Source organism: Rousettus aegyptiacus, unplaced genomic scaffold (genome assembly GCF_014176215.1).
Source record: "Rousettus aegyptiacus isolate mRouAeg1 unplaced genomic scaffold, mRouAeg1.p scaffold_m13_p_12, whole genome shotgun sequence".
In the NCBI taxonomy this organism is placed as follows: domain Eukaryota; kingdom Metazoa; phylum Chordata; class Mammalia; order Chiroptera; family Pteropodidae; genus Rousettus; species Rousettus aegyptiacus.
In genome coordinates this window covers 86,035,399-86,061,734 of record NW_023416287.1, presented here as the reverse complement: position 1 = coordinate 86,061,734, position 26,336 = coordinate 86,035,399, and the positions used below count along the sequence as shown (strand labels likewise).

General features: G+C 47.2%; 2 protein-coding genes across 5 annotated transcripts in view; both read left to right on the top strand.

Moving 5' to 3' along the window:
• The window catches only part of KDSR (3-ketodihydrosphingosine reductase), a 28,880-nt gene extending 23,847 nt beyond the window's left edge, over positions 1–5,033 (top strand). For both annotated transcript variants that reach the window (XM_016132723.2, XM_036230104.1), the window contains exon 10: positions 1,258–5,033. In XM_016132723.2, coding sequence (XP_015988209.2) covers positions 1,258–1,377 — 120 coding nt within the window. In that variant the 3' untranslated portion in view covers positions 1,378–5,033. The remainder of the gene's footprint in view (positions 1–1,257) is intronic.
• Positions 5,034–11,070: 6,037 nt separating this feature from the next.
• The window catches only part of BCL2 (BCL2 apoptosis regulator), a 159,922-nt gene continuing 144,656 nt past the window's right edge, over positions 11,071–26,336 (top strand). The window contains exons 1-3 of one of the 3 annotated variants that reach the window (XM_016132720.2): positions 11,071–11,194; positions 11,971–12,230; positions 12,446–24,369. In XM_016132720.2, coding sequence (XP_015988206.2) covers positions 12,728–13,510 — 783 coding nt within the window. In that variant the 5' untranslated portion in view covers positions 11,071–11,194; positions 11,971–12,230; positions 12,446–12,727 and the 3' untranslated portion in view covers positions 13,511–24,369. Of the gene's footprint in view, positions 11,195–11,395; positions 12,231–12,445; positions 24,370–26,336 lie in introns of those variants that run through there. The other 2 variants (XM_016132721.2, XM_016132719.2) reach the window with 2 other exon arrangements.

Here is a 26,336-nt window from a genome sequence, read left to right as displayed (position 1 = left end):
TGTCTTTTAGGACAGGTTCAGGTTTATGGAAAATCGGAGCGGCAGCTCCAGAGTTCCCCCACACCCTTTGTTGTTGACCTCTGCGACCCCGGGCCCATGGCCCCAGCCGGTGAGCCAGCCGGTGCCGACTCGCGATTGTTCACGGAAGCCCAGGGCTCGCATGCGCCTTGCTCTCCGTCCATCCGGGGGTGACGTACACGTCCCGCGTGCCCGCCGTCGTGGCCTCACGCAGGATGGTGTCCCAGCCCTGCGGTCCGCCCGTGCCCCACCTGCCTCTCTCCTTCTGCCCCTGGCGACCGCTGACCTTTTTACTGGCCCTGCAGGTTCGCCTTTCCCCAGCTTCCTCTGGGTTTGTACGTTTCCCAGACTGGTCCTCGCTCACGCTGTCGAGAATCAGAGAAGATGCAGGGCGTGTTGTGAAAAGCGGTGGTCCCTCACCCCGTCCCCCGACCACCCTTCTCTGACCTGCCCGTCAGGACGAGCCGCCCCGCCATGGTCATCCTGGGGGCCCCCGCTGCCTCTCTTTAGTGCTGGGTCCCCCGCCTGCCGCATCCTCTGACATGGCTTTTCCTTGTTGACCCCCTCACTTTGGCTGTTGACCTCTTCGAGTAGCTTTCTGAGAAGAGGGTGCACAAGGCAGATTTCTGAGACCTCGCATATCTGAAAACGGTTTCCTTTGTAGTTTCGTGCCTCTCAAGAATTCCATTTAGAGGTGCCGGCAGCAAGTGTCTTTTAGTGGAAAAGGTGCGAGTTGGTGAATATGGTTATTTGCTGTCTTAACACTGAAATGGCAATTCTTTCTCCAGCCGGTGTCTTTCCGGTTACGTAACAAGCTCCTGGAGGGCAGGACCGTGTCTGTGTGACTGCAGCGTCCTCGGCTCCTAGCATAGGGTCTGGCTTTCGTGATCAGAACAGAAATCTTCAACCCAGAAGGCTTGCTTGTAGTTCGGATGTTCGAGGTGCTGGAGTGGATTTTCCCCAGCCGTCGGAACCCCAGCACTGCTGGGGACACCTGTTTTGTTCCTCGTGTAATTCGAATTCCTTAAACGGACCAATGTTTCATTGTTACCTGTCCGGCAGGCCCTGGGTGTCCAGGGGTGCAGAGCGGGCAGCCTCTGTTCTCAGCATGTCACTGACCCTGACGCAGTTGGCACCGTGCTCATCCTTGGAGCCGATTAGAAGACGTGGCTCTGAAACCGTTCGTGAGAGACGGGCCGTGCCGCCGGGCGAGCTCACGGGGCTGTCTTTGTTTTGCAGGTGGCCACCATGGGCCTCTTCCGCGTGCTCTCTCTGCTTTACCTCGGAAGTTTCGACACCATAATCCGTCGCTGCATGACCGAAAGAGCAAAATACGAAATCGCAGACAAAACTGCCTAAACCCTGACCCCTTGGGAAAAGACTGCTTCCGAACAGCGCGAGCAGCTCGCCGCCGAATGGGACCCAGCATTTCGGCCCGCAGACACTTAGGTACCGCTCTTGAACACGTGACGTTGGACCAGCGCCCGCCGGCGAGCTGGCAGCAGCGATGGGGCAGGAGTCCAAGGCCGGACGACGTCGCTCCTACTATGCAAGCGTGGCCCGGGAGGCATTCTGAGCCCCCGACGCAGAGAGGTGGTGACGGGCCGGGCCCGACACGGTTCCGGGGTCCTCACTGACGATTTCCCTAAGTCATCCTTTTTTTTCCCGTGAGACCCCGTCCAGAAATGTACTTTATGACACCTAAGAAGTCGTGAGGACTTTTAAAACCTTCCATGAAAGACGGTTTATGGGTTCCTGCCACCTCCCCCCCCCCTTTTTTTTCTTTTTAACGTGGTGTATTTTAGTCAAGATGAGTTTTTGCACATGGCTGGTGAGTCCGGATGCGTCATGACGTCCCCGACTCACTGTGCTGCTGGTGGCTTCTCTTGCTCTTTGATCCCATAAGACGACGAGGTCGTTGGGATCAGGCCGTGTGGTGAAGGGGAAGGAGGCGTTTTCCACTAAGAAAAATAGTGCTTTCCAGTCTTCTTTAGTTTTAAATGCTTAGGGCTCCTTCACTTTCCACGCACGGGGAAAAGCAGCCTCCTAAAATGTTTTCTGAAGAGAAATAAAATCTTAGAAGCTTAAATGTTTACACTGTCTTCACTAGCCATGACGAGATGAAGTTCCATTTGATGACGGTTTGTTCTCATTCTCCTTTCCGGTTTTATTTATACTGCTATAATGTTTTTTGTAAAAAAAAAAAAAAAAAAAAAAAAGTCCAGTTAAAATTTATCGATTTGGCTTTTTCAATTAATTCATGAATTAATGAAAACAAACAAAAAAAAATTGCGTGACATTCTTCTCATAGGTTACACATCACTTTTAAGAAAGGCCGGCGGTAGCCTATTTAAATTGTACTCATTGGAAAAAGGGAGGACCACGGGGCCAGTTTTGAAGATGCTTGTTTTTTGGAAGGGAAACGATCACTCCGTCCTTCCTGTGACTCCCGCTGACCCGAGAACGTGCTGCGTGAGCCACACGCGTTCAGGAAACCCTGTCTTCGCCCCAGCGGAGCTCCGACGACCCTCTCTGCCCCGGAGTGCCATTCCCCGTCGAGGCTCTGTTGCTCGCCGAGCGGATTCCCGCAGTCAGTGGCCGTGGCGAGTGTCGGCCGGCGGTGCCTGCTCCAGCCCGTCGCTGCGTGTGCTCCCCCGACTCAAGGACGGTCCCCCCCCCGCCCCTCCTCCGTGCACGCTCGTGTGCGCACATCACGGCACATTCCAGTTCCCCCTGGTGAGCGAAGACTGCGGCTTTGGAAGAACAACTTTCAGCGTTTAAAAACAGAAGAACAAAAAAAACCTACAAAATTAACTGCAAACCTTTTTTTTTTTTTTGCTCTCAAGTTTTTGAACCTCTTGACTTTTAAAATGACTTCATTTTTGTAAAGTAAGATACTTAATGGCTTTAATCCATGGGGTCTGATTTTTAATCAAGATCTGAAAAAGGCAAATTTAAATACCGTCAAAGACAAGAAATTATTTCATATACAAGTTGCTCGAGTTGACCAGTGCCGATGATGGGGGTAGACAGGTGCACTGCCGGTCTCCTGAGTCTTGCAACCTCTGGTGTACGTCTGCAAACGCTGCACAGTCATATTGTGCAGCCAAATCCTCAGAAAATGGTTACTTTCAGATCTGGAGATTATATATATATATAATCCCCCCCCCCCCCATAAATGTTCCCTGAATTTTGGCACCTCCTATCGCTGGTCCAAATGGAAATCTAGACCAAGATGGTGTCTCATTTAACAAAATCAGCTATTTCACAATCGTTCATTTCAATAGTCATTCCTCAGAGTGTCCTCGTAGACAATGCTGTCACCCAGGTCATCTCTCGCCTGAACAGGCGTGAGGCCCTGTTCTGTGAGGGGAGATGGTGTCCCCTGCCCAGCCAAAGCTCGGGCAGGAGGGCAGCTCTGTGGCGATCACAAAGTCAGGGGATGGCCTCATGAGAGTCGGCGAAGGTCCGCAGTGCCTAATCCAAAGAGCTGTGAAAATTAAGGTATTCTTTTTTTTCTAAATTTAGTGCCATGATTCATTTGATAGCAAAACCTGACTTGAACCGATGTGAGATTATTATAGTTTTTTTTTTTTATGCCACACTGCGAACCGTTTATTAATTTTGCCTGAAGTGCTATCAATGAATTTGATTATACTTGCTGCCCCAGATTCTGTGGAAATGTTTTGTAATATCCGGCATATGCCCCATGTTATCTGTTCAAAAGCCAGAGAATTGTGAATTGAAACACATCTGGTCTCAAGGGTTTAGGATGAAGGGATCGTAGACATTTAAGCAGCATCAGACAAAGATTTGACTTCATCTAAAACATGGAAATATTACAAGGCAAATTCTATTTTTCATCTTTTTTGGCTCAATTCTTATATAACTTTGTTAATAACTGACTTTTTTTTCCTGAGGGAAAGAAAATAAAAAGTCCTGAGTCATATCGTTAGGGAAACTACTGGATTTTTTAAAAAAGGATCGCATTGATTCAGTCTTGCTATTGTCCCCAAAAGTGGGTAGGTCTTACCTGCAGTGAAGGAGTTTAAATTACAATTCTGTTGAAATGTTGTGCTTTTGTGACCAAGAACAGCTTATTGTGTGGGTTTCAGTTTTGCATTGCCTACCTCCGGCTGGTAGGCTTGGTTGTACTGTTTTATTACAATGTATTTGTGAGTATAATTTATTTAAAAATGTTTAATGTTATTCAGCCATAGATATTCCAAAATATGTAAAAGGACCTTTCATAATTGAAGAAAGTATATATGTATAAAAAAACAACTCATTTCTTTTTACAGAAACAAAGTCAAGAGAATTGTTCTTTTCTACATTATTTAAAATTTAATTTTCACAGCTGAAAAGAGAAACAATGCTGTTAATGGCGGTCCCTTTACATTACTACTCACATGTGTTTAGTTATGAATCTTTGTTTGGTTCTGTTAAAACCATATAATGGTGATTCTTGGAAGTGAAACTTTCAAAGACTTTCCAATATTTAGATGATAAAAGCATTTGGTGATAGTTGTTTCGATTCAAAGAATTGTGTCTTTGTCTTTCTTAAAGAAGGCAATACCATAATATTTTTTTTTACTGAATTATAGCATCAACAGAGTTGATTTTATTACGTCATGTTAATTTAAACTTGTCTTACATGAGGATGCTTACTCAACCTAAGATGCTTTGTATCTTTCTTATTTCTTTTAATTCTTAGGCACTCACTTTTACAAAGTACCTACTAACCATAACCTTCCATATTTTGGACTAAATTTTGTTTAGTTCAGTGCGGTGGCAGATTTGATATTTCTAAGAGGAAATAATAGATATTTTACACTTGCTTGATGTGACAACTCTAAACAGTTTCAAACTGATAAGAGTACAAATGGCTATTTTGATATATATAAGAACTTGTGTTTGCTACTTTAGAAGCTTTTGTGGCAGAATTGTAACCTAATTTTCATATCTTGTATTTCTGAATCACAACAACAAAAAAAATAAATGGGGAATAAGCTTTACAGATTTGAAAATTTATTTTTCTAGAAGTGTGCATTTTTAAAGAGACACTTAAGCAAAACATCAACCTCTTTCATAATATTTCCTAACCTTGTGTCTTAAACAGTTGACAATGCTTGATTTTTATCATTTTTTAGGTAATATTTTCAGAGGAAGAACTTGGTGAGCTCTTGTTTCAAATATGTTGTGTTCATGTGACTCTGGGATGTAGGAGTAAAAAGTAAGAAATGTGGAATTTAGTAAGTTTCTTAAGTAATAATGTTTCATATAGAAATAAATTATCCCATACTTTAAACCTTTGTATTCTAACAATGAAACATCTCCTAGACTCTGAAGGGCATAAAAGACTGAGATGTAAAAGAACATGCCTTAGTATTTCCCAGTCCTTAAATGGAATAATTTGGGTCACATTGAGAAGAGATTCCTTGGATAGCTTGGTTTGCAAACTTAACCTTTCTTTAAATGTAAGCAATCTCTATACATAAATGGCGTATGATATCAGTTCTATAATTTTTGCGTTTGATCTTTAAAAAGAAAAAAAATATTTCTTGACTTCTACTTCTGATTTACTTCTGTCTTACTCAGCACAGATGTATTGAGTGCCTGTGATGTGATGAGCCTGGTGTCCGGGCATCGGGTTGTAACTGCGTAAACAGCTTGTCCCTGCTTCCTGGCGATGACATTTCTTGCTTCTTTCCCTTCCCCCTTCTGAATCCCCCTGAAGGCTCTTACCAGTCTTCCTGGAGAAAGAGGAACCACTCCTCATTCCTTTCTTCAGCTTGAGGACTCTGAATTTTATGCCACAACTATTTGAATGCCTGGCACTATTCTAGGCGGCGAATGCCCAGAGGAAAAATACGGTCCTTGCCTTCAAATAGTTTATAATCTAGAGGAAAAAAATATGTCAGAAATTAACACTGTGGATCCGGCAGTAGCTTTGATTAAGATATAAAAAACTGATGTTGCAAACATAACTGGTGCCAGCCACCGCTGTGAGCACTTCGCATTTAACTGATTTAAGTCCTCCTTTAACCCTCTGAGTACAGCAGACCCCATTATTCCCAGGGGATACCTTCCAAGGCCCCCAGTGGATGCCTGAAACCACGCATAGTACCAAACCCTACATAGTCTATGTTTTTTCTCATACTTACATACCTATGATCAAGTTACAAATTAGGTACAGTAAGAGATTAACAACTATAACTAAAAACAGCAATTTTAACAGTCTATTATTATGAAAGTTAAATGAATTAGTAAAATAAGGGTTACTTGGACAGAAGCACTACGATACTGGACAGTCGATCTGATAACTGGGATGGCTACTAAGTGACTAAATGGGCGGGGACCATCCAGTGTGGACAGAGGGAAGAGTCACATCCCAGGTGGGACAGAGCAGGGCAGCAAGACATGGTGCACAATTCGAAACTTACGAATTGCTTATTGCTGGACTTTTAATATTTTTGGACCTCGGTTGACTGCAGGTAACAAACATCAAGCAAAGTTACACCGAGGTCAAGGGGGGGCTCACTGCGGTGCTGTGTTTATCTGTCCTTAGCAGGGGCACAGGCACAGGGGGGTGGAGTAACTAGCCCGGGTCGCAGCTACCCAGAGAGGGAGCCAGGATGCGAATCCCTGCTGACTTCAACGCGCCCAGCCTGGCACTAAACCTCTTCCAGTGGCACGGATGGGTCCTAGGGCGGTCAGGGGTGGCCTCACGCACGGGCGGAGGCCGTCGAGATGGAACTTGAGGGATGAGCGTGAATTTGCCACAAGAACGTTGGGTGCGTGTCAGGGACACGAGCAGATGTGCAAAGGCAAAAGACTCAAGACTTTGGCACGTTCCAGAAAGCACACGAAGGTCAGAGAGCTGCAGGAAGGGAACGTGGACGGAAAGGAAAGCGAGATGGCACTCAGGTGGCAGGCTCGGGCCACGTCATGCCGTGCACAGGAGTCGAGATTTCAGCCTCTGAAGAACTTTGTGCAGAAACGTGAAATGGCCAGATGTCGGCTTTGGAAAGATCATGGTTCCCCTTGAAATCTAGGGGTTGCTGAGTCCTTGGGCCCACAGATGGACAATCCTCATTAGTTTGAAACACACACACACACACACACACACCCCATATTAGATATATATTGTTACAGGTTCAGTTGTGTGCCCACAAAAAGTTTCACCATCCTAACCCCCAGTACCTGAGAATGCGGTGTTATTTGGAAATAGGGTCTTTACAGAAATAACCAAGTTGAGATGAAGTCATTAGGGTCCTAATCCAATACGACTGGTGACCTTATAATGGGTGAAAACAGACACACAGGGAGGAGGCCATGTGACAACAGGTGGCGATTAGAGTGATGCAGCTGCATACCAAGGAGCGCCAAAGAGGGACGGCCACCGCCAGAAGCCGGAAGAGGCGCGGAAAGCGTTTCCTAGAGCCCTCAGGGGGAGGATGGCCCGGCTGACCTTGACTTCGGACCTCAAGCCTCCAGATCTGTGGGAGAATACATTTGTTTTCAGCCACTCAGTCTCTGGCATTTTGTTATGCCAGGCCTAGGAAACAAACATATTAACCTTGATTTTTCTACATGAGTTCAACAGGAATTAATATCTGGGAGATATCGTGCTCTCGTGCTAAACAGCATAAGAGAAGAAAAGTTAGTTCTTGCACGTTAAGAATGTAAATTCCGTCTGTTTAACTCCTTTAATACTACGGAGTTTCATGCTGTTTGGTTCTATTGCTGCATGCAGTTTCAGCCCAGCTAGAGCAGTAGGCGTTTGACAAATATAAGTTCCTACTCTTCTCTCATTTCACTTTAAAAGCCAAGCCATTAATTCGAAAGGGAAAAAACTGCCACGAGTGGAACATTCAGCACTTTTCTCTGTAAACCGAAAGGAAACGTTATTTGCCCGCCATTAAACTTGCGTGAAGAATGATTTATCCGCTGTCCGTCGCCCAGTTTCAAAGGTTGCTGCTTAATTATTCTAAATATTTCTTGAGTTATAGGACCCACCATAAATTAGTCAGGTGGGTTTCTCAGCTACACTGAGGCTTGGCAAATGAGTCTCCTGATGATGACAGGATGGTTTGAGCACACAGCAGACGGGCTTTGATGTGATCACTTTAACAGCAGAAGGCAGGCTCTGGTGCGGAAATGAATCGGAACAGTATTAGTTAGTATTAATAGGAGTAGCTGATGAGTAACATTATTTTATAATGTTTGCCAACAAAGCGTACAAACCATCTGAGACTGTGGCACTATTTAGCGTAAGAGTTCATAATGTAGAAGATGCTTATGCCAATTATATCTCAGCAAAGCTGGAGACAGTCATGTAGAAGATACTTGAAATTGGAAAAATTAGTGTTTTGAATCGTTTATCTAGGTCTGTGAGATGTTATTTTTTAAGCAATTCATTTTTTTTTTACCGTCTTGTAAAAAGATTATTCATTTGGACTATTTGTTTTACTGTCTTGTTAGTTTATTTCGTTTATGGATTTTATTTCCACTTCAGTTTGCCTAAATGATTTGCGGTCGTGTTTTACATTTTTAATTCTTTCATTGTATCAATTATTTGTCAATTCCCTCTCAGTTAATAGTGTCTTTCTATCCTCATTTTAAATACAAAATTTAATAGTTGAGAAGATTTAATGCATACCAATAGTAAGCATGAGTATGTCTAGATTGGAAAAATGTTCTTTTTGAATTTCATAAAGTTTGGAAAGATTTATGTTGGTGATGGATGAAGAGAACCCTCTGAATGACACTGTTAAACATTAACCAGTAGGTGGCGAAAACTGGCAATAAAAGCTTTTTGTTTGGCCGACTGGAGAATAAAGAAGGAAAATACAGGCCTTCCAGTCTCTGGATACAACCTCTACTCCCTGCCTCTCCTTCTATTCTCTTCCTGGTGCTACCCTCCTCCTAGAATCCGGCCAGGCGAAGCTGGCAAAGGGGCGTCCACTGGCTCTTAGAAGCGGAAGGCATCTTGGGAAATGAAAAGCCCAGAGTGCACACGTTTGGAAGGTGGATGTGAGGACCGGGTCACAGACCTAGGATTCAAACCCAGGACTCCTGACTTAGGCCAGTGCTCCCCCCTCCACCCCCACCCCCGCCCCCACCAATGCTCTTTGTAGTGGAATCTGATCGATGTGGAATCTGAAGGGATTTCGAAAGGGTTTCATCCCTTCCATTGAGAGTCTGCCGACCCTTCCCGGGGGATACCAGCCTTACTCAGGGACTGTAATGCAGACCCGTCCTGGGAAGGTTTGGTTACGGCCAAGATGCCACGTTGGTCTGGGGACAGACATCTGTAAAGTGAGGCTCTACGGGGCACATGAGGCGAAAAAAATAAGGAAGCTTTTCTTCCTCTGGGAATGGGGGCGTGTTTCACACTGGCTGTCCCCCTTTGCAGAAGTGCACTCCTCTCCAGCTGCCCTCTCGTTTCCTCACCCACACGCTGGGTCTCAGAAGCACTAAAGCTTTCAATTCCTCTTAATTCGGGGGGTGGGGTGGGGGTAAGACAAGGCTGAGAAGATCCCTAAACTAGAATGCTGCAGCATTAGACGGGTTTCTACTGTTTCTGCGGGAGCAGGTATCTCTGGTCAGTCGTACTCAGCGTCTACCTGCAGGCCCGAACACCTCCCGGCCACTGCCGCGGGTTAAAGGGGACTGTCACAGCCAGCAGAAGGCAGGGGGGCACATCTTCCTTCATCCCCTCTTGCCTGGGTGTGCAGTTTGGCTCAGGTACCCATCCCCACCTGTGGGCTGACTGGCATGTGGGCACAGGGGCTGATGGGGTATGAAACATGAAGGGAAATAATCTGCTGTGCTTTTTTGCTTAGGAATAAATGCTTTGATTTCAGAATGGGACGGAGACAAAATAAAAGTAGCATCAGCACATATTTGTATACAGGGCAGCGCTCATAGATCCACAGCCACGATTATCCGGTGTCCCTGTATATGTGTACTTGAGCCCTATTAAATAAGTTGCTGTGCTCTTAGTAAACATTTTTTCTTGGAGCTTTGTCAGACTCCTAGAGATAAAGATAGTTAAAACACGTGCAACTAGATTGCCCTCTTTGGAGCTTTTTCTCCTAGGGGCTGTTCAAGCCGATGAATTAAAAAATGAGTGTGCTCGTGTGTGTGAAATGTGCGTGTGTACAGCTAACTGGAGAAGGTGTGGCCATCTAGGATTGGCTGCGAGGCCACCGTGAAGGCCTCTGGAAACCCACCCGCCCTGGTGTAGGAGCTGTGGGCCTCAAAGTCGCCCCGCAGACCTCCGCAGCATTCAGCCCTAACCCAGGGCCAAAACTGTCAGGAGCAGAGGAAAAACATTGACGGAAGCAGTTCCAAGCCCTTGACACCCGCCACTGCCCCCTCCACGGGTCCGCGGGGAGCGCTGCCTGGCCTTGGTCGCGGAGGGTGTCTCCAGAACGAGTTCTGCGTGGACACTTAGGAAAACAATTTGAAAGTAAACAAGACGCTCAGGGGCTTCCCTCGCTCATGAATGTGCGGCGTCCCCTCTCTGCACGGGAGGGCAGCGCTGAGGTCCCCGTGTCCGGGCTCGGCGTCGGCCTCGGTCGTGTCGACCCAGGGGCGGCCAAGCGCTGGCGACACTGTGTGTGCACACACACACACACACATGCACACACACACACACACATGCACATACACACGCGCGCGCGCGCGCGGCTGGGACGGGTCGCGGCGATCCCCGCGGCTTTGCAGCGCCCGCTCCCTCGGCGCGCCCACCCAGCCAGCGCCCGCCCGGCCGCGGGCCGCTCCCCGGGCGCCCCGGCCCCCCGCGGCCCTCGCGCGCGCGCGCGCGGCGCCCGGCGCAGGCCCGGCGAGGCCGTTCGCACACCCGGCCGCGCGGGAGGCCTGCGACGCCCGCGCCACCCACCGGCCGGGCGGACGCGCGGGCGGGGGCCGGGCCCGGCGCGCCCTCCCCGGCCCGGCCCCGCGCGCCCTCCCCGGCCCGGCCCCGCGCGCCATGTGTCCGCGGCGGGGCGCGCCGCTCCGGGCCGGGCCGCGGCGCCTTTAACCCGGGAAAGGCAGCGGGGCGGAGGGGGCGGTGGGGCCGCGCAGAGGAGGTTCTTTCTTTCTTCTTTTTTTGAATGAACCGTGTGACGTACGTACAGGAAACCAGTCGGTTCGCGCGGAGAATGAAGTAAGAGGCCAGGCCCCCCCCGCCCCGCGCCCGCCCCCTTCCTCCCCGCCCCCCCCGCGCCCGCCGCCCTCGCGCCCGCCCGCCGCCCGCCGCCCTCCGGGTCCCCGCGGAGCCGCCGCCAGCGCCGCTGCCAGCGAAGGTGCGGGGCGCCGGGCCCTCCCCGCCCGCGCGGCCGTCATCCCGGAGCGGGCGCGCGGCGGGAGCGCGGGGACACGGCCGCCGGCGCCGCCGCCGCGCAGCAGCACACGGAGGAGAAAGGGTGCGCAGCCCGGAGGCGGGGTGCGCCGGTGGGGTGCAGCGGAAGAGGGGGTCCAGGGGGGAGAACTTCGTGGCAGTCATCCTTTTTAGGAAAAGAGGGAAAAAATAAAGCCCTCCCCCGCCGCCGCCGCCTCCCCGCCCCTGGCCGCACCACACACGGCGCGGGCTCCTCGCGCGCGGCACCCGCCGGCCGGGCGCGTCCTGCCTTCATTTAGCCGCCGGCGTTGCGGAAAACGCGTCTGCCGCCCGCGGCCGAAGCCAGAGGAGCCCCGGCGCCCCCGCGCGCGGTGCGTCCGCCGGCGCCCGGTCCCCGTCGCCGGCCGCGGAGGCGCCAAGCGGCCCCGCGCACGGGGCTCCACGTCCGCGCGCGCGCGCGTGTGTGCGCGCGTGTGAATTGCCGAGAGGGGGGACATCAGAGGACTTGGGCAAATACCGGACTGAAAAATCGTAATTCATCTGCCGCCGCCGCCGCCGCTGCCTTTTTTTTTTTTTTCTTTTTTCTTTTTTTTTCTCTCTAGTGCTCTTGAGATCTCCGGCTGGGATTCCTGCGGATTGACATGACCGTGAAGAAGTCGGAGTCAACCTGGACATTCTCCTAATTTTTGCCGCCCCCCCCCCACCCACCCCCGCACCCCGAACTCCTGATTCATTTGGAAGTTTCAAAACAGCTATAACCGGAGAGTTCTGAAGATCGATGGAAGCTTTGCCTTACGCATTTGTTTTGTTTTCACAAAAAAGGAAACTTGACAGAGGGTCATGCTGTCCTTAAAAATTACAAGTAAGTTCTTTGGACAGGAAATTGGTTTAATGTAACTTTCAATGGAAACATTTGAGATGTTAACGTTAGGTGCATTGGAGTAAGTTTAATCCCCAGTTTGATACATTCTTTTTAGCCGCGTGACTTGTACGTCTGTCCTCTCTCACCCAGCGTATGAAGAAAAATGCACCTGATTTTGACTAATCAGTGTTTTTTTTTTTCTTTTAACTTTTCAGGATCACGGAGGAAGTAGGCTGATATCGACGATAATTAATACTAACGTGCCTCGTGAAATAAAGATCCAGAAGGAATTTAAATAAAAATTTCCTGCATCTCGCGCCAAGAGGGAACACCAGAATCAAGTGTTCCGCGTGACTGAAGACACCCCCTCATCCAAGAATGCAGAGCCCATCCAATAAAATAGCTGGATTATAACTATTCTTTCCTTCGGGGCCGTGGAGGCGGGAGCCAGGGCGAGAGTTGCTGTTGGTACCCGGCTGCTTTTCCTCGGGGGAAGGATGGCGCACGCCGGGAGAACAGGGTATGATAACCGAGAGATAGTGATGAAGTACATCCACTATAGGCTGTCGCAGAGGGGCTACGAGTGGGATGCGGGAGACGCGGGCGCCGCGCCCCCGGGGGCCACCCCCGCGCCGGGCATTTCGTCCTCCCAGCCCGGGCGCACCCCCGCGCCCGCCAGGACCTCGTCGCCGCCGCCGCCCCTGGCCGCCCCCGCCGGCGCTGCCGCGGGGCCTGCGCTCAGCCCCGTACCACCTGTGGTCCACCTGACCCTGCGCCAGGCGGGTGATGACTTCTCCCGTCGCTACCGCCGCGACTTCGCCGAGATGTCCAGCCAGCTGCACCTGACGCCCTTCACCGCGAGGGGACGCTTTGCCACGGTGGTGGAGGAGCTTTTCAGGGATGGGGTGAACTGGGGGAGGATTGTGGCCTTCTTTGAGTTCGGTGGGGTCATGTGTGTGGAGAGCGTCAACCGGGAGATGTCGCCCCTGGTGGACAGCATCGCTCTGTGGATGACCGAGTACCTGAACCGGCACCTGCACACCTGGATCCAGGATAACGGAGGCTGGGTAGGTGCACGTCCGGGTGAATGTGCGTCTGGGCGGGGTGGCGGGTCTGAGACGCGGTGGTGGTCGGAGTGTGGGTGGGCTCCTGGGCCACCGCAGGCTGATGAGCCAGTGAAGTCAAGTCGGGTTTGTTGCTTCCTACGAAGCTCTCCCTGCCAACAGTGCTGTGATCATTTCTTCGCGTCCAAAGTGTTTTCCTTGCTTGCCAGCTGTTGAGGTTCAGAGATCCAGCATTTGCTGTCCAGTACGATCTTAGGATAAATGGCACCCCTTCAGGGTTTCTCAGACTGAGGGTCAAAGGATCCCCAGCATCACCTTTCCCTGGCCTCAGTCGCTTGTTGAAATCAGAGACTTCACGGACCACCCACTCATGAACCAGACCCCAGGTTGGGTCCTGGCAGTCCACATCCTGAATAAGCTCCCCTGGGTTTTTTTTTGTTTTTTGTTTTTTTGTTTTTTTGTTTGGTACTAAAATTTGAGAACCACCCAGTTGGAAGAATAGACTGCAGCAGAGGACCAAAGGCATGCCTGCATGCCTTTTCTGACTCACTTGGTAAAATCTACCCAGAGGGGAAAACTGGTGTGTAGCCCCTTTCCCTGGAAAGCTTGGCTGTGTTTCTGAAGAGATAAGCCAGCCGACTTTCCAGAAGTCCAGGGACTCTAACCCTCAGTGTGTGCCACATTCCCAGTGGGCCCGATGTGCCTTGCAGAACCTTCAGCTATGGATGCTTTACTTTATCTCATCAGTGACGGGGTTTGTGTTGGCTGCATACCTTGTGTTCTGTTTCTGTAACTGGTGTATAGTTTTACAGCTTACTTGAATTTTAGTATCTTTTACTTTTCATCACCTAGAATCCACATCATTTGGTGGTTTCCTCTGCTGAACAAACTTGCCTCTACAGTATCTGCATGAAGCATGGAAGAATTGATTCTTAGCAGTGAATTCTCTCATGCTCTGACTTCAGTTGAAGTGATTGATGCCTGTAGTTGGGAAGAACATCTGTGAGATGATTTTTTTTTCTGGTTCTGTGCTAGGTTGAGCTTCCATCATGTTACCGTAAAGTTCCTTTTTGTGTGCGTGTGTGGTTCTTTGAGGAGGGGAATGCAGATCCTAAGACTGAAAAATGATGATTGACATCTTTACCTTGTATCTAAAATTATTAGTTTAGGAAAAAGCAACAAGAATAAATCGTCTGGATTTTTTTTCCAGACTTTTTGTTTTAATCTGAAGAAATGCCTTTGAAAAAGGGTGCAGTTCATGCTTCCTTTTATAGTCTCTAGGGAGAATTACAAATATTATTTTATAGGACCTAATGGGAACAAAAAGCCTAGAAATGATTACCAGTGGATTTGATTTCAAGAAGCATGTTAATGTATTTTACTACAGCTTTCAAAGTGTGCTGATGTTAAGAGGGCCAAAAAGAGCCAGGAAGAGTCAGGTGACTGACATAAACATCTGATCCCACGCGACCAAAGTTGACAAAATATTGATGCCACTCTTCAGTGTTTAAAAGTAAAATTGACCAAAATATTCCCCCACTTAAAGCTCTTCATAAATTGTTTTTTTGAGATCTCATGTTATTACATCTTTACTAATTCTAGACGAATTCACTAAAGGGTAAAAATACTTTTGTTTAATATTTAATTAAATAGATGGTTTTATTTTTAAGCACCATAACCAAAGAGGTAGGGGACCTCCACACTCCAAAAAGATCAGTTTAAGACCAAAGTAAAACCAATTTAACAGTCTTACTATTTCATGTTTTTATGAAAAATAAAATATTAAACTTCCTAGTTGAAAGAAAGCCAAGGTGGTAACTGTCATCTATCGAGTCATTTAATAAAAAAAGATGGGAAACAGAGACATGTTTGCGATTGAGATTAAGATAGAACCTTGATCTTTGTCGTTGAGTTGTAGTGATCTGCAATTGAGTTTTCTTTTTAAGTGAAGGTTCGCTTTTTTCCTCCTTTCAAAACGTAGTTTCCATAGTAGACCTGAGCTTTGTGGTCAATAGGTATCTGAGGTTAATAAATGTTGAGGCTACGTTTATGATGCCAAACCACAGAGATGTACCGTACAATACGATAAAAATTTGCTTGATAAAACCTCTTATAGTAAAAGCAAATCAGAGAGAAGCACAAATGGCTGATGAGTTAAAATGTATAGTTTTCAGGACTATGTATAGATGGACAACTATAGGAAAACAACTTTGGCAAAAAAAAAAAATACCAGCACTTTGGAATAAAAGTGGCAGTACCTGAGAGTTGTGAATGATTCACCTGTCGTTTCGAATGAGCATTATAAATCTAAATTTTTGTTTTCGGCATCTGACATACAGACACTTTCCTCCAAATTTGCATCAGTAAGAGTTGCATCTCCAATAATACATTGCATCTTACAGTGTAAAGTATCTCTTAACAATGACAGTAAAGTTTTGGAAGAGAGCTTGCACGTTCTTTTGACATTCGACAATCATGTGCACGATTCTAGGACTCAGTGGATCAGATCGTTTACCGAATATGTGCTAATGAAGGCTTTATATGCAAAGCCCCCTTGCTTTGCTGCTGCTGCTGCTGCTGCTGCTGCAAAATCAGACCATTCTGAGGTGGAGGAAACCGCATTCCACGTTCCATGACTTGGAGAAAGCAGGGCTTTGGAATGATAGGTGTCTGAGAGAGGGTCCCAGAAGCTTACGAATTAAGAAAAGACTGAAGAAGAAATTGGGTGTAGCATGGAGTGCAGCTTTATTCCTAAGTCTGAATAAGGCATCCTGTGGCATCCAGCGAGAGGCAGGACAGAGAGAGAGAGAGTAGCGAGATGGCAGCAGTTCTAGGGAACCTCTAAGACCCTGCTGGTCAAAATGTGGTTCGCAGACCTGTAGCCTGGGCATCACCTGGGAGCTTCTTAGAGATGCAGAATGTCAAGTCCCACCCCAGAGCTACTGAGTCAGAATCTGTGGCTTCCATGATCTACAGGTGTTCAGGTGCACATTAAAGTTAGAGATGCTGGCTACCATCATCTACCGTGTCTAGGGATATCTTTTAGGAAGAATGACAATCTGGGATGGATCCTACAGTGTCTCTTTCCATCGGCTTCACAGGTCCGTGGTATTACCTAGAATACTGAATGTTTCCCAGATGTCCCCTGGAGTGATCTGACCTTTAGAAGAAATAGGTTGGAATGGAAGAGAGATAGATAAATCATGAAAAGCTCAGTCGTCTCAAGAATGTTTTCTATGGTAGCTATGCAGTGTGTATTGGCATCACCCATTAAAGTAAGACAGCTCTTCCATGCCAGTTAAAGGGATGCAACTCTCTTTTAAAAGTTCCATTGGTTATTATTTCATCCTCTGTAACACAGTTTAAATTCTGTAGATGGGTGTAATGGTCCCGAGGCTGCTTAAAGACAAAGGGACTCTTGCAAGCAAAGGGTTGAGCTATGGGCAAGTTGGTGGTGAGTGAAAAAGGATAACACCCTCCAAACCGAGAATGGTGGCATTCAGTTTTGTGTCTTGAAAGACAATGAGAGGTGGGCCGCCGAAAGAATGAGATGGCTTAAACGGGAGACCTGCTCCTTTCTGTCCATGAGGTGGTTGGTGTGCCTTTTTGTTTTCCTTTTGGTCTTTGTGGTTTAGGGAGACAGAAACTGACTTCTGCACATCCAGGTGGAGGCTAGCTCCCTTTTTATTAGCTGGTCAGCAAGTTTCTCTTTTCTGTATGTGGTCTGCATCCACCCAAACATTTGATGAACTGGAAAGCAGTCTCATCTCATGCCAGCGTACAAAATAACATAAAAAAGCATCAGTTTTCTAGTGGCTGAGTATCGTCGACTTATGGCCAATTTTGGCAGCAAAATGAGATTAAAAATAGCCTGAAGATGATCCGGTCTTAAATAATATATTTAATGATGAACTTTGCTTGGGAAAGTGCATCTTTCTGCCTGCTAAGAATCACATGACCCCTTTCAATAATTCATTTTGTAGGAAAAAAAATACATTATTGCTCATAGAGTTTGCAGTCATGTGCTATTGGGTGATTATATTTCTGGACCTTGGTAAAATTTTATAGTTCACTCGGTTCTCTTTTCTGTTTTAGGGCTTTTGTTGCTTTTGCTTTTTTGCCATCTGACGAAAACATGACTTTCTTGTGCGCATCCTGTTACTTTTAGCTGTGCTTTCTAGTGAGAACTGACTGATCTTTTTAGCAATCCTTGATTGAACTGGGACTGATTGCTTAAATGTCATTAGCCCCCACAGCATACCAGGTAACAGAAAAACACATATTTTTTTTTCCTTTTTTTTTTTTAATAGCCAAACTCTTACAGTTTTTTCCTTATCTCTATTCCTGGTCCCCATCGGCTTTTTAAAGGAATGATAAACCCACTCATAAAGCAGGCGTGTGGGCGCCGTGCGCATTTTAACAGTGGTCTGTCCCACTCAGCACGACCCCACACCCATTTCTGAGGTCACTCAGTATGTCTTCGCAATAGTTTAGCAAAGCAGGATTTCGGCAGAAGTGCATTCGTGCTGGAAAAACAACAGTGTCTTTGTAGTGTACAAGCAGAAAGGTTTTTCCCCCAGAGATATATTGTATTTGAGGTTCAAAGGTTCTGTTAAACCTTTTTAAAGTAATCTAATATCACCTTATTCAGGTATAGCAGTAACCTCAAAAGCTGGTCACCTTTCCCCTGGCTATATACAGAGACCATGCAGTGAATTTACTTCCCTCTGAAGCTTCTCTTTCATTCCTCTTGGTTTAGTTCAAACAAAAATTGGTGTTTGACGTCTGAATGGGGTTAACGATGAAAATCAGCCAAGGACCGAGACGGTGATTCGACAGATGGGGTGGGTCAGGGGCACAGGAAGGAAAGCTCTGCCTGTCTCCTGGGTGACCTCTCAGGCTAGCGCTCACACGGGTCTTAGAAAGCTCATAGTTACCGCACTGCCTGTTGGGTGTGATCTTAGACTCACAGAGGGAAAGGGAAAGAACTAAGTGTATGTTATTTTGCATATAGGTCGAACTTGGTCTAACCATATGGCTGTTCACATGTGCGTTAGGCTTGATGTAAATAGGAGAAATGGAGATAATTTTTAAAATCCTGTATAACACAGACATGTGCTTATGAGAACTGAAAGGTAGGAGGAGTTCCCTTGTTAAATATTTACCCTTTAATCATTCTTTATACACATTGAGAAGACTTAAGAAACACTAGTTCACAGTTCTTAAAGTATTTTCGTTAGTTCTTTTTAAGTAAAAGGCAATTAAAGTTCTGCTTAGGATGACTAGAATAGCTTCATTTGAAGAACCGTCTTTCTTAAATCATTCTCCTAATGTGGAAAGGTGCAAGGAGATTTTGAACTGGATCAGGGGTTCTTCCTTACGGGAGGGAAAAAAAAAAAGCTTTTGTTTTGGTTTAGTTTGAGGTTATAGCACCATTCTGCTTATTAGGAGGCTTCTCCTCCAAAACGCTGCTTGCGGGAACCCCTAGCCCACGTGGCCCCTGCTCTCGTGGCTCTGTCTTTAAATGGAGATTGTAAAACTTGTGAACTTCCAGCAGAGCCGTTCCCATTTTTAAAAGTATGTTCGTAGGTCGCCTCTTGTTCTGATACCTGCTCCTTTCTCTAGTGCCAGCCCTGCTACTCTGCTCATTATTTGCCTGACGAAAGATACAGCCAGATGTCTTTCAGTGAGAATGATGACTGAGTGGTCGCCCCTGTCTCTCCAAAGCCGTGTGGGCTTTCTCATAGCGACCCCACCCATCGGCCGTGACCGTCCCCTACCTGCCGATGATCCCACCACAGAGGGACCTCCTTCATGTAGCTCCTTGTTATCATCCAACAGGCGAAAGGTAGGACTCGCCTGAAGAGCATTATGTCTGGACATCAGCAAAAGGAGGCAGGAAGGGGGACTGACCGAAGCTGGCATTGACCCTGGCTCCGGTCTTGCTACGGGCAACAGAGTAAGGACAGATTTTTATCAGCAGAGATGAGGCTTTCCCTCCAGAGCTCACTAATTCCTGTGCAGGATAAAGATGGACTCTGCTGGCAGAATCTTCCTTGCACTGATCTCTGCGGGGTGAGATTGCAGTGGAGATTATACAGAAGCCTTCGATAAAATTTTGGCTAATTAAACTGCATGAGAATAACTTATGCTGAAGACACTTCCCCAAACGCCCTCTGCACCATGTGAGGAAGGGACTCTCCCTGACATGCTGGGTTGGCCATTTGTAGCGATATGCTAAGGAGCTCCTTGGGCAGCGTTGCTGGGCGACTCACCCGATTCTACGAGAAGGTTCAGTGTATAGAATCAGCCTCTCCTACACGTCCCACGCGGAGCACGTCCTCCGCTGGGGAACCCTCAGTTTGGGACGTCCATGCCGCTCTCGGTTTTGCCTTCAGAGTTTCAGGAATAGAGCCATCTTCATGTTTGGTTAATAATCAGCTCACCAGCTCTCTGGGGCTTCAGGGTCATGAGTCAGAAGCTCATGACCGGCTTCACTCTCCTCTTGACTCCTGAAAACAACCCAGGACCCACTGTGTCAAGCGAAGCTTTAATTTTTCAGGGGAGATTCTGCCATTGAGATCACTACCAATACCCCTTTCTTGCGACAGTTCCAGTTACTTCGTTTCTCTGTTTTTGATTATCTTAAGCTGCGAGAGAGTATAGCGAGTTTGTCAGTTTTAGTGCTTGGAGCACCAAACTCGGGGATCGATGTTGCCAGTTGTCTTTTCTTGACTTTTTCCAACCCTTCTTAACCCGTGCTAAGATTTCTTCTGTTTTACGACACGATGAATGTTATATCTGTGTATTAACTGCTATTGAATTGCAGCCAAATATCCCATTCAGCTGCATCAGAATTTTCTAAGAGAATATGGGGGAAATAGTCCTGTTCATTCAGTGCCTGTTTACAGCAAATACTACCTTCTTACAATTAGGCTAGGAATAAAATTAATTATGAATTGTATCATCAGCCTTAGATATTGATTTTTCTATCTCTTTGGGGAAAAAGCAAGTACTTAAAGAATGCCAGTTGGCTCCTTTGAGTTTAAAATTTCAAGACCGCTTCCTAGTTATTTCTATTGTGAGTTCCAGCCAGCATCTCTTTTTCCTTTTCAACACTGAAAACTTTTAGAGGTGGTTTTGAGCTATTTCATAACAAACTTGTAGGTACAGTGAGGCAGAGCCCCTCACTAAATATTAAAGTGACAGTATAAGAAGAAAAGGATTTGAAGATGTCTTAATCAGGGAGAATGAGCAGTTGTTCGTGAAATTTAACTCCGAGTTCCTAGTATCCAGGACAGTGATGGAAAAGGAAAGGATTGTACAGATCTTATTGTCAGAGATCGCATGTGCACGGTCTTTTTCACTGAAAAACAAAAAACAAAAACACACAAGCATTTATTGAGAGCCTACTACGTGCAAAGCTCTGTGCCGGATGTTTTAGTTGAGTAAAAGATGTCTAAGATAATCTTTGCCTTCAAGGAACTTACCGGCCCCAGTAGTGAGACTATGGTAAGTGCACAAGCACATTACAGTGCTCCTGGACACACGTTAGTGGATCTGGAGAGATTCAGTCCCGTTAGGAGAGGATCTAGAAGAGTTTTGTGCCCGAGGCGATAGGTGGGAGCTGTGGGGAGAGTAAGTGGACCAGAGGGGTCAAAGCAGGCAGGATTATGTGAGGCATCACTAGGGACGGTCGTCAGGTGTTGAGGGAATATTGCCCAGGGTCGGACCTGACTGGGACACAGAGATCTCTCATGCGGTAAGACTGGGTCCTAAGTTGAGAGGTTTGCGTGTGGCTTGGCAGCCATCGAAAGGACAGTGAAAGGGTTCCGAGACAGGAGTGTGGGCTTGCAGGAGATCGACAGGGGCCAAGGCTGGATGGTGGGAGACCAGGTAGGAGGCGTGAACCACGATGTGGGAGCAGGGACTGGGAAAGACAGGACCCGTGTGGGAGACGGCGCAGGAGTCGAAGGGAAGGACCAGTGGCAGGTTGAGCGTGGGATGCAAAGAAGCAAAGGACTCAAGGTTGAAACCCGGCTCGTTCAAAACATGATTTGTTCCCAAGAGAGAAAGGAACTATCGGAACAGTTACTGTTCGGTGGGGGTGAACGCGATGAAATTAACTTTGGACGCTTCCAACTTGAGCCTCCGGTAGGATATCCAAACGGAAATGCCCAGCAGCAACCGGCCTTCAGGGCCTGGAGCTCGAGAGAGAAGTTGTAGATTTCCCATTTTCTTCTTTCATTTCCTAAAGTGGTCCCAAATGCCACTGCGGAGTCTGCCTTCTTTTATTACTGCTGTTCCCACAATGCTCTTCTCCAAAAGTCCTCTGTGGACGTCTGTGGATTGGGTTAAGGAGATTCACTGAAGAGTTTTACGAGTCAAAGCTTGGCTTCCCCACTACCAGTTTACCCACTTGAAAAAGAATTCAGCTTGAGTCCAATTAGTTTTGTTCCAGTTCTGAAAGTGTCCTCCATTTGTGGTCTTATAGAATCAAGATATTCTTCACTCCGTAAAAGAATCCTCCTACTAAATTTACCCTGGCACCTAGCATAGGCCATGGTGCACGCGGTGATTGTTGAACCAATGAATTAATAAAATGGTCACGTCAGAGGCATTTAGGGCAGCGAAGCCATCCTAACCAGCTAATGGTCTCCCAGTCCGAGTGTGCTCCAAATGTCCCATCCCACAGGTCCGTTAGTTTAATAGAAACGAGAAAAGGAAAACTGTTTCGATTTCATCCTTCATCATCGAATTGAAAGAGTGTGTCGTTTACACCTGAAGAGACGTTGTCTAGATTTTGCTCTATGTTAAGCGTTTTACTTTTATTGGTCCTTAAGGCTCATATCAGACACTGGCCTATCGAGTGCCACGTTTTATCTGCTTGCAGAAAGAGCAGAGGCACACGGTCCACACATACGAAGGCGGAGTCGCCTTCCTTCCTCGTGTTCTGTATCTCAAGTCCCGCCCAGACCGTGAACGTCTTGACGCCTGAGCTTGTTCATCACCTCATTATTAAAGAAGCCAGGGCTTCTCCAGGGCTCTCAACAGGAACAAGGTGGGAGTTTCCCTCTAATCAGCGTTGTCGCTCAAACATAAAAGAGCCTGCGGCATGCAGGTCATGGGGATAGATGGTCCTCTACTTCTCACCCATGGAAACAGGCGGCCCGCGGAAGGCGAAAGTCGGGACAGCGCCGCGGTCCCAGAGGCGAGGGGACCTCAGATTTCATTTCTCCAGCCACCGACCAAGGAGGGGACCACACCAAGGCGTCATGGACGAAACCACCCACTGGCCGGGCGGCTTTGGGCCAAGTGCTCTCTATTCTTGTTGAAGCGAGCATCACAGCCTTTCTGTTTTTTTTTTTTGTTTTTTTTTGTTTTTTTTTTTAACCAACCGGTGGAATTTGTATTTGGAGGCTCCTCATCCCCCTGGCACGAAGCAAAGTCCAAGCGTTTTTGCTCATCGTTTGTCATCTGTTGGAGAAAGATGGCATGATTTGTTTACTTGTAATGAAGCTTGACCATACTTCTCAAGGGACTTTTTAAAAGGAGGGATGTGTCAGCTTACAGATCTGTCCCCGTGAATGAAACCACAAGCAAATTTCCTCCTCTCCCCCATCCTCCCTTCCGCTCCCTTCTTCAGTGACCATCTGCGCGTCGTGTTAGCATTGCCAGACCCTCTTCAAGTGGCTTATCTGTGAGTGAATTCAGAAACTTCAAATTATAAAGGACATCCAGATAATTGGCCCGTTTTCCGAAGTGTCTGTCCCCTGCGCTGCTGCCAGATTCCTTCTTAATGAATGCGTCCAGTGACAGTGGGGTTCTCGAGCTTGTCCGTATCCGTGAGAAAATGAGCTTTCCTGCTTTGTAACAGCTTGCGGCACGGGGAAAGAAAGGGGGAAAAAAAATGACAGCCATTGCACAAATTTCCTTTGATTGTAGTTTTCTTTCCCATAAATGATACTTTGAGAATACGCTGAAGGGGTTATTAGTTTTCTATTTCATGCTTGGCCTGTGTGTGAGACTAACACGAGCTGTCACTGCAAATCAGCAGCGAAACATGCTTCGTCTGGTTAATGTGAGCGTTTACTATCTGGCTCAATTAAAAATTAACCGACGAGAGTACACGTCAGATGGAATTCGAGAACACCTTTTGGAAGGAGTATTGAAAGGGCACAGCCAATGAGTAAGTGAGCGGTTTGACGACGTGGAGACTTTGGGTTGAGACACTTGACTCTCCCTTCAAACCTCTCTACCTGTTGGGCTCAGTGTTAGAAAGGCGGCCCTCGTTCTCACGAGTAAGGACCCGCTTGCATCTCTTGTCTGCTGGAGAATAATTGGTCTTTGCGTGTGTGCGTGCTGGATCGTACAGCGAAAGCGGACGGAACAGGAGATCGGTTATTCATTCATCCCACGCAGTTTTTAAAAAACGGAGGCCAGGCCCTGGGGACGTGGAGACGGGATGGAAATGGCTTACGGGCTGCGTCGTCGTCGTCAGGATCGTAAACCAGCAGCTGCAGTCGAGGGGTGGAGCTGGGAGAGAAGCTGCACTGCCCCACCCCGGGAGGGGCATTTAGGATGGAGGAGGTTTTCCCAGGAGAGGGGGCTGAGCCTGCAGGATGAACTGGAGTCAACCTAGCAGTGGTGGGAAGGAGGGGGCAGAGGGGGGCCAGGGGCCAGGGAGCACGGGCTGGAGCGGAGAGTGCCCGAGGAAAGGTGAGGCCGGACATGAACCGCCACGGAGGACCTTGTACCTAGAAGAAGGTCATCCTGGCTCCACTTCATTCAGTCAGTGAGACTGGGGAGGAATTAGTGAGGGGGGAGCTGGCTCAGAAGAGGGGCGGGACACTGTGCCCCCCACCTGGAGGGATGGCAGGACGGTGAGAGGTTTTTTTTAAAAAAGGCGATCGACTGCAAGCTTCGAAACATCACTCATTCTTTCTCAGTTAGTGGTCTTTTCCCGCCGTCCTGTTTGGAAAGAATGTGCTCCGTGTTTGGGTTGCATTCGAGTGTTTCCCCCCCTTGTTTCTCATTCTGTTAACACTGCCTGGTGGGAAAACCTTATTTTTTTTAAAAAAAAATTCACACCGTAATAAATCTTCATGAACAACCAGTTAACGAAAGTGTATTCGAAGAACGAATTCATGTATGAGAAACTGTTTTCCTAGCATTTGCTCCTCCGGGTGAAAAAGTTACAACAGTGTTATCTTGCCCTCATGGAGGATTTTAAATTTTCCGAAGGAATGTCGTGTCTGCCAGCCCATTCGACCTTCCCAGGAACCCTAGGCAAGTCAGGTATTACGTTCCCACTTCTCTCTGCCTCCCTCTCCCCACACCCTTCGTTGTTACTTGTTTATTCTCACATGAAAAGAAAACTTAGCCTAACAAAGCTACAGGCGAGCCAGCGAGTCAGGAGGGGCTGGTGTGTCTTCCCAGACTCAGTTCAGTGGGGGTTTCTCTACACTGTGCTGCCGTCTCGGGGTATGTTTGTCTCGGGGTATGTTTTCATAAGGACACCAGATTCCTCGATAGAAACGGCTTCAAGCGTATCTAGTTTTGAAGAGTAGGATCCTCGGCTGCTTTTTATCTAAAAGATGAGTTCAGGGAAATCGAAAGGTCTTGTTTCAGTTAGTTCGGCTCCCTTTGCCTCAGCTTCGAAGTGTTTGATGTTTACAGCACGGGGGCATCCAGCTCAAGACCCGGTGGGGGCGCTTGGCAGGTGGATGGTGGACTTGACCTTGTACCCCCGTCCCAGGGGGATAGCAGTGCGATGGACATGAATTTTCTCTAAAACTCCATGTGATGGTTCTAGAAAACAGCCCCTTTGGACAGGGGGACAGGTGGGATTGCATGAACACAGATGATCGTCTTGGATGGTGGATATCTTAAGTCACGACCCGTATTTTTACTTGCCTTTAAAATGGGGCTCCTCTCTTTAGGTGACCAACCTAACTTTGGCGAGCGAAGTGCTTATCAGATTTTAAAAATGGTGGAGACTTCATCAGGATTCTCGGAGTGTCTCCAGGGCACACAACTACATTAGGTCAGCTTCTCATTCATTCAGCAAATATTTATAAGGACGCTGGAGATGTAACAAAACATGACAGCCAAGGACTTTCTATACCCCTTATGAATTCAACATTATGGGAAAGTCAAAACAGTGCACAGGCAAATAATTAATGTACTATATAAGGACTACAGTGTAACAAAAACAGGACAAATCGATACAGGAGTGCTGGCAATATTAACTTCTCAAGTTAGTCTTTGAGTTTCTTCTAGTCCTGTTGTAGTTTACGCAGAGAAGGCTGAAAAGTGTTCTTCCTTAAAATTAGTGTGTGCGCGTGTGTGTGTGTGTGTGTGTAATACAGCCTGTTAGTTTAGAATGGGTTATCGTGAACAATATAGGATTAAACATTTGTACTATTTTTCGCTAAAATGTTTGGAAAACTTTTCCCTTACGTCTATGGATCCTTACATTTTCCTCATTTCTATTTATCACAACATTATCCAATGGCCTCAGTCACTGACAGTCAGGAGGAAGGAAGGAAACTAGCATTTATTGAACCCCAATATGTGCCAGACTCTGGGTGTAACACTTTTATGACTAGATTACTTAACCCCAGTAACCTCTCCTGAGGGTAGGAAGTAGAGTTATAGATGAGGAAATAGAGGTTCTGCAAAGTCATGTAACTTTGTCTAGTAAGAGGCAAAAACATTTTTAAGGCAATCCCAGGTTGTAATTGATGTCTTCTGACACTTAAAAAGATTTTTAAAAATTTAAAACAAACCTATTAAAAATAACAATTTAATGCATATGACTTTGGTTTCTATCTATCTATCAATCATCTGTCTACTTACGGTGACATTGGTTAACAGAATCCAGTAAGTTTCAGGTGTACAATTCAACAGTAAAACGTGTTGCATTGTGTTCGCTGTCTGTGATTTTTTTCTGTCACCACATATTTGATTCCTTTTACACTATCTACCTCCTCCCTCCTCCTTCATCCCCCCGACCCGGTAACCTCTAGTCTGTTATCCA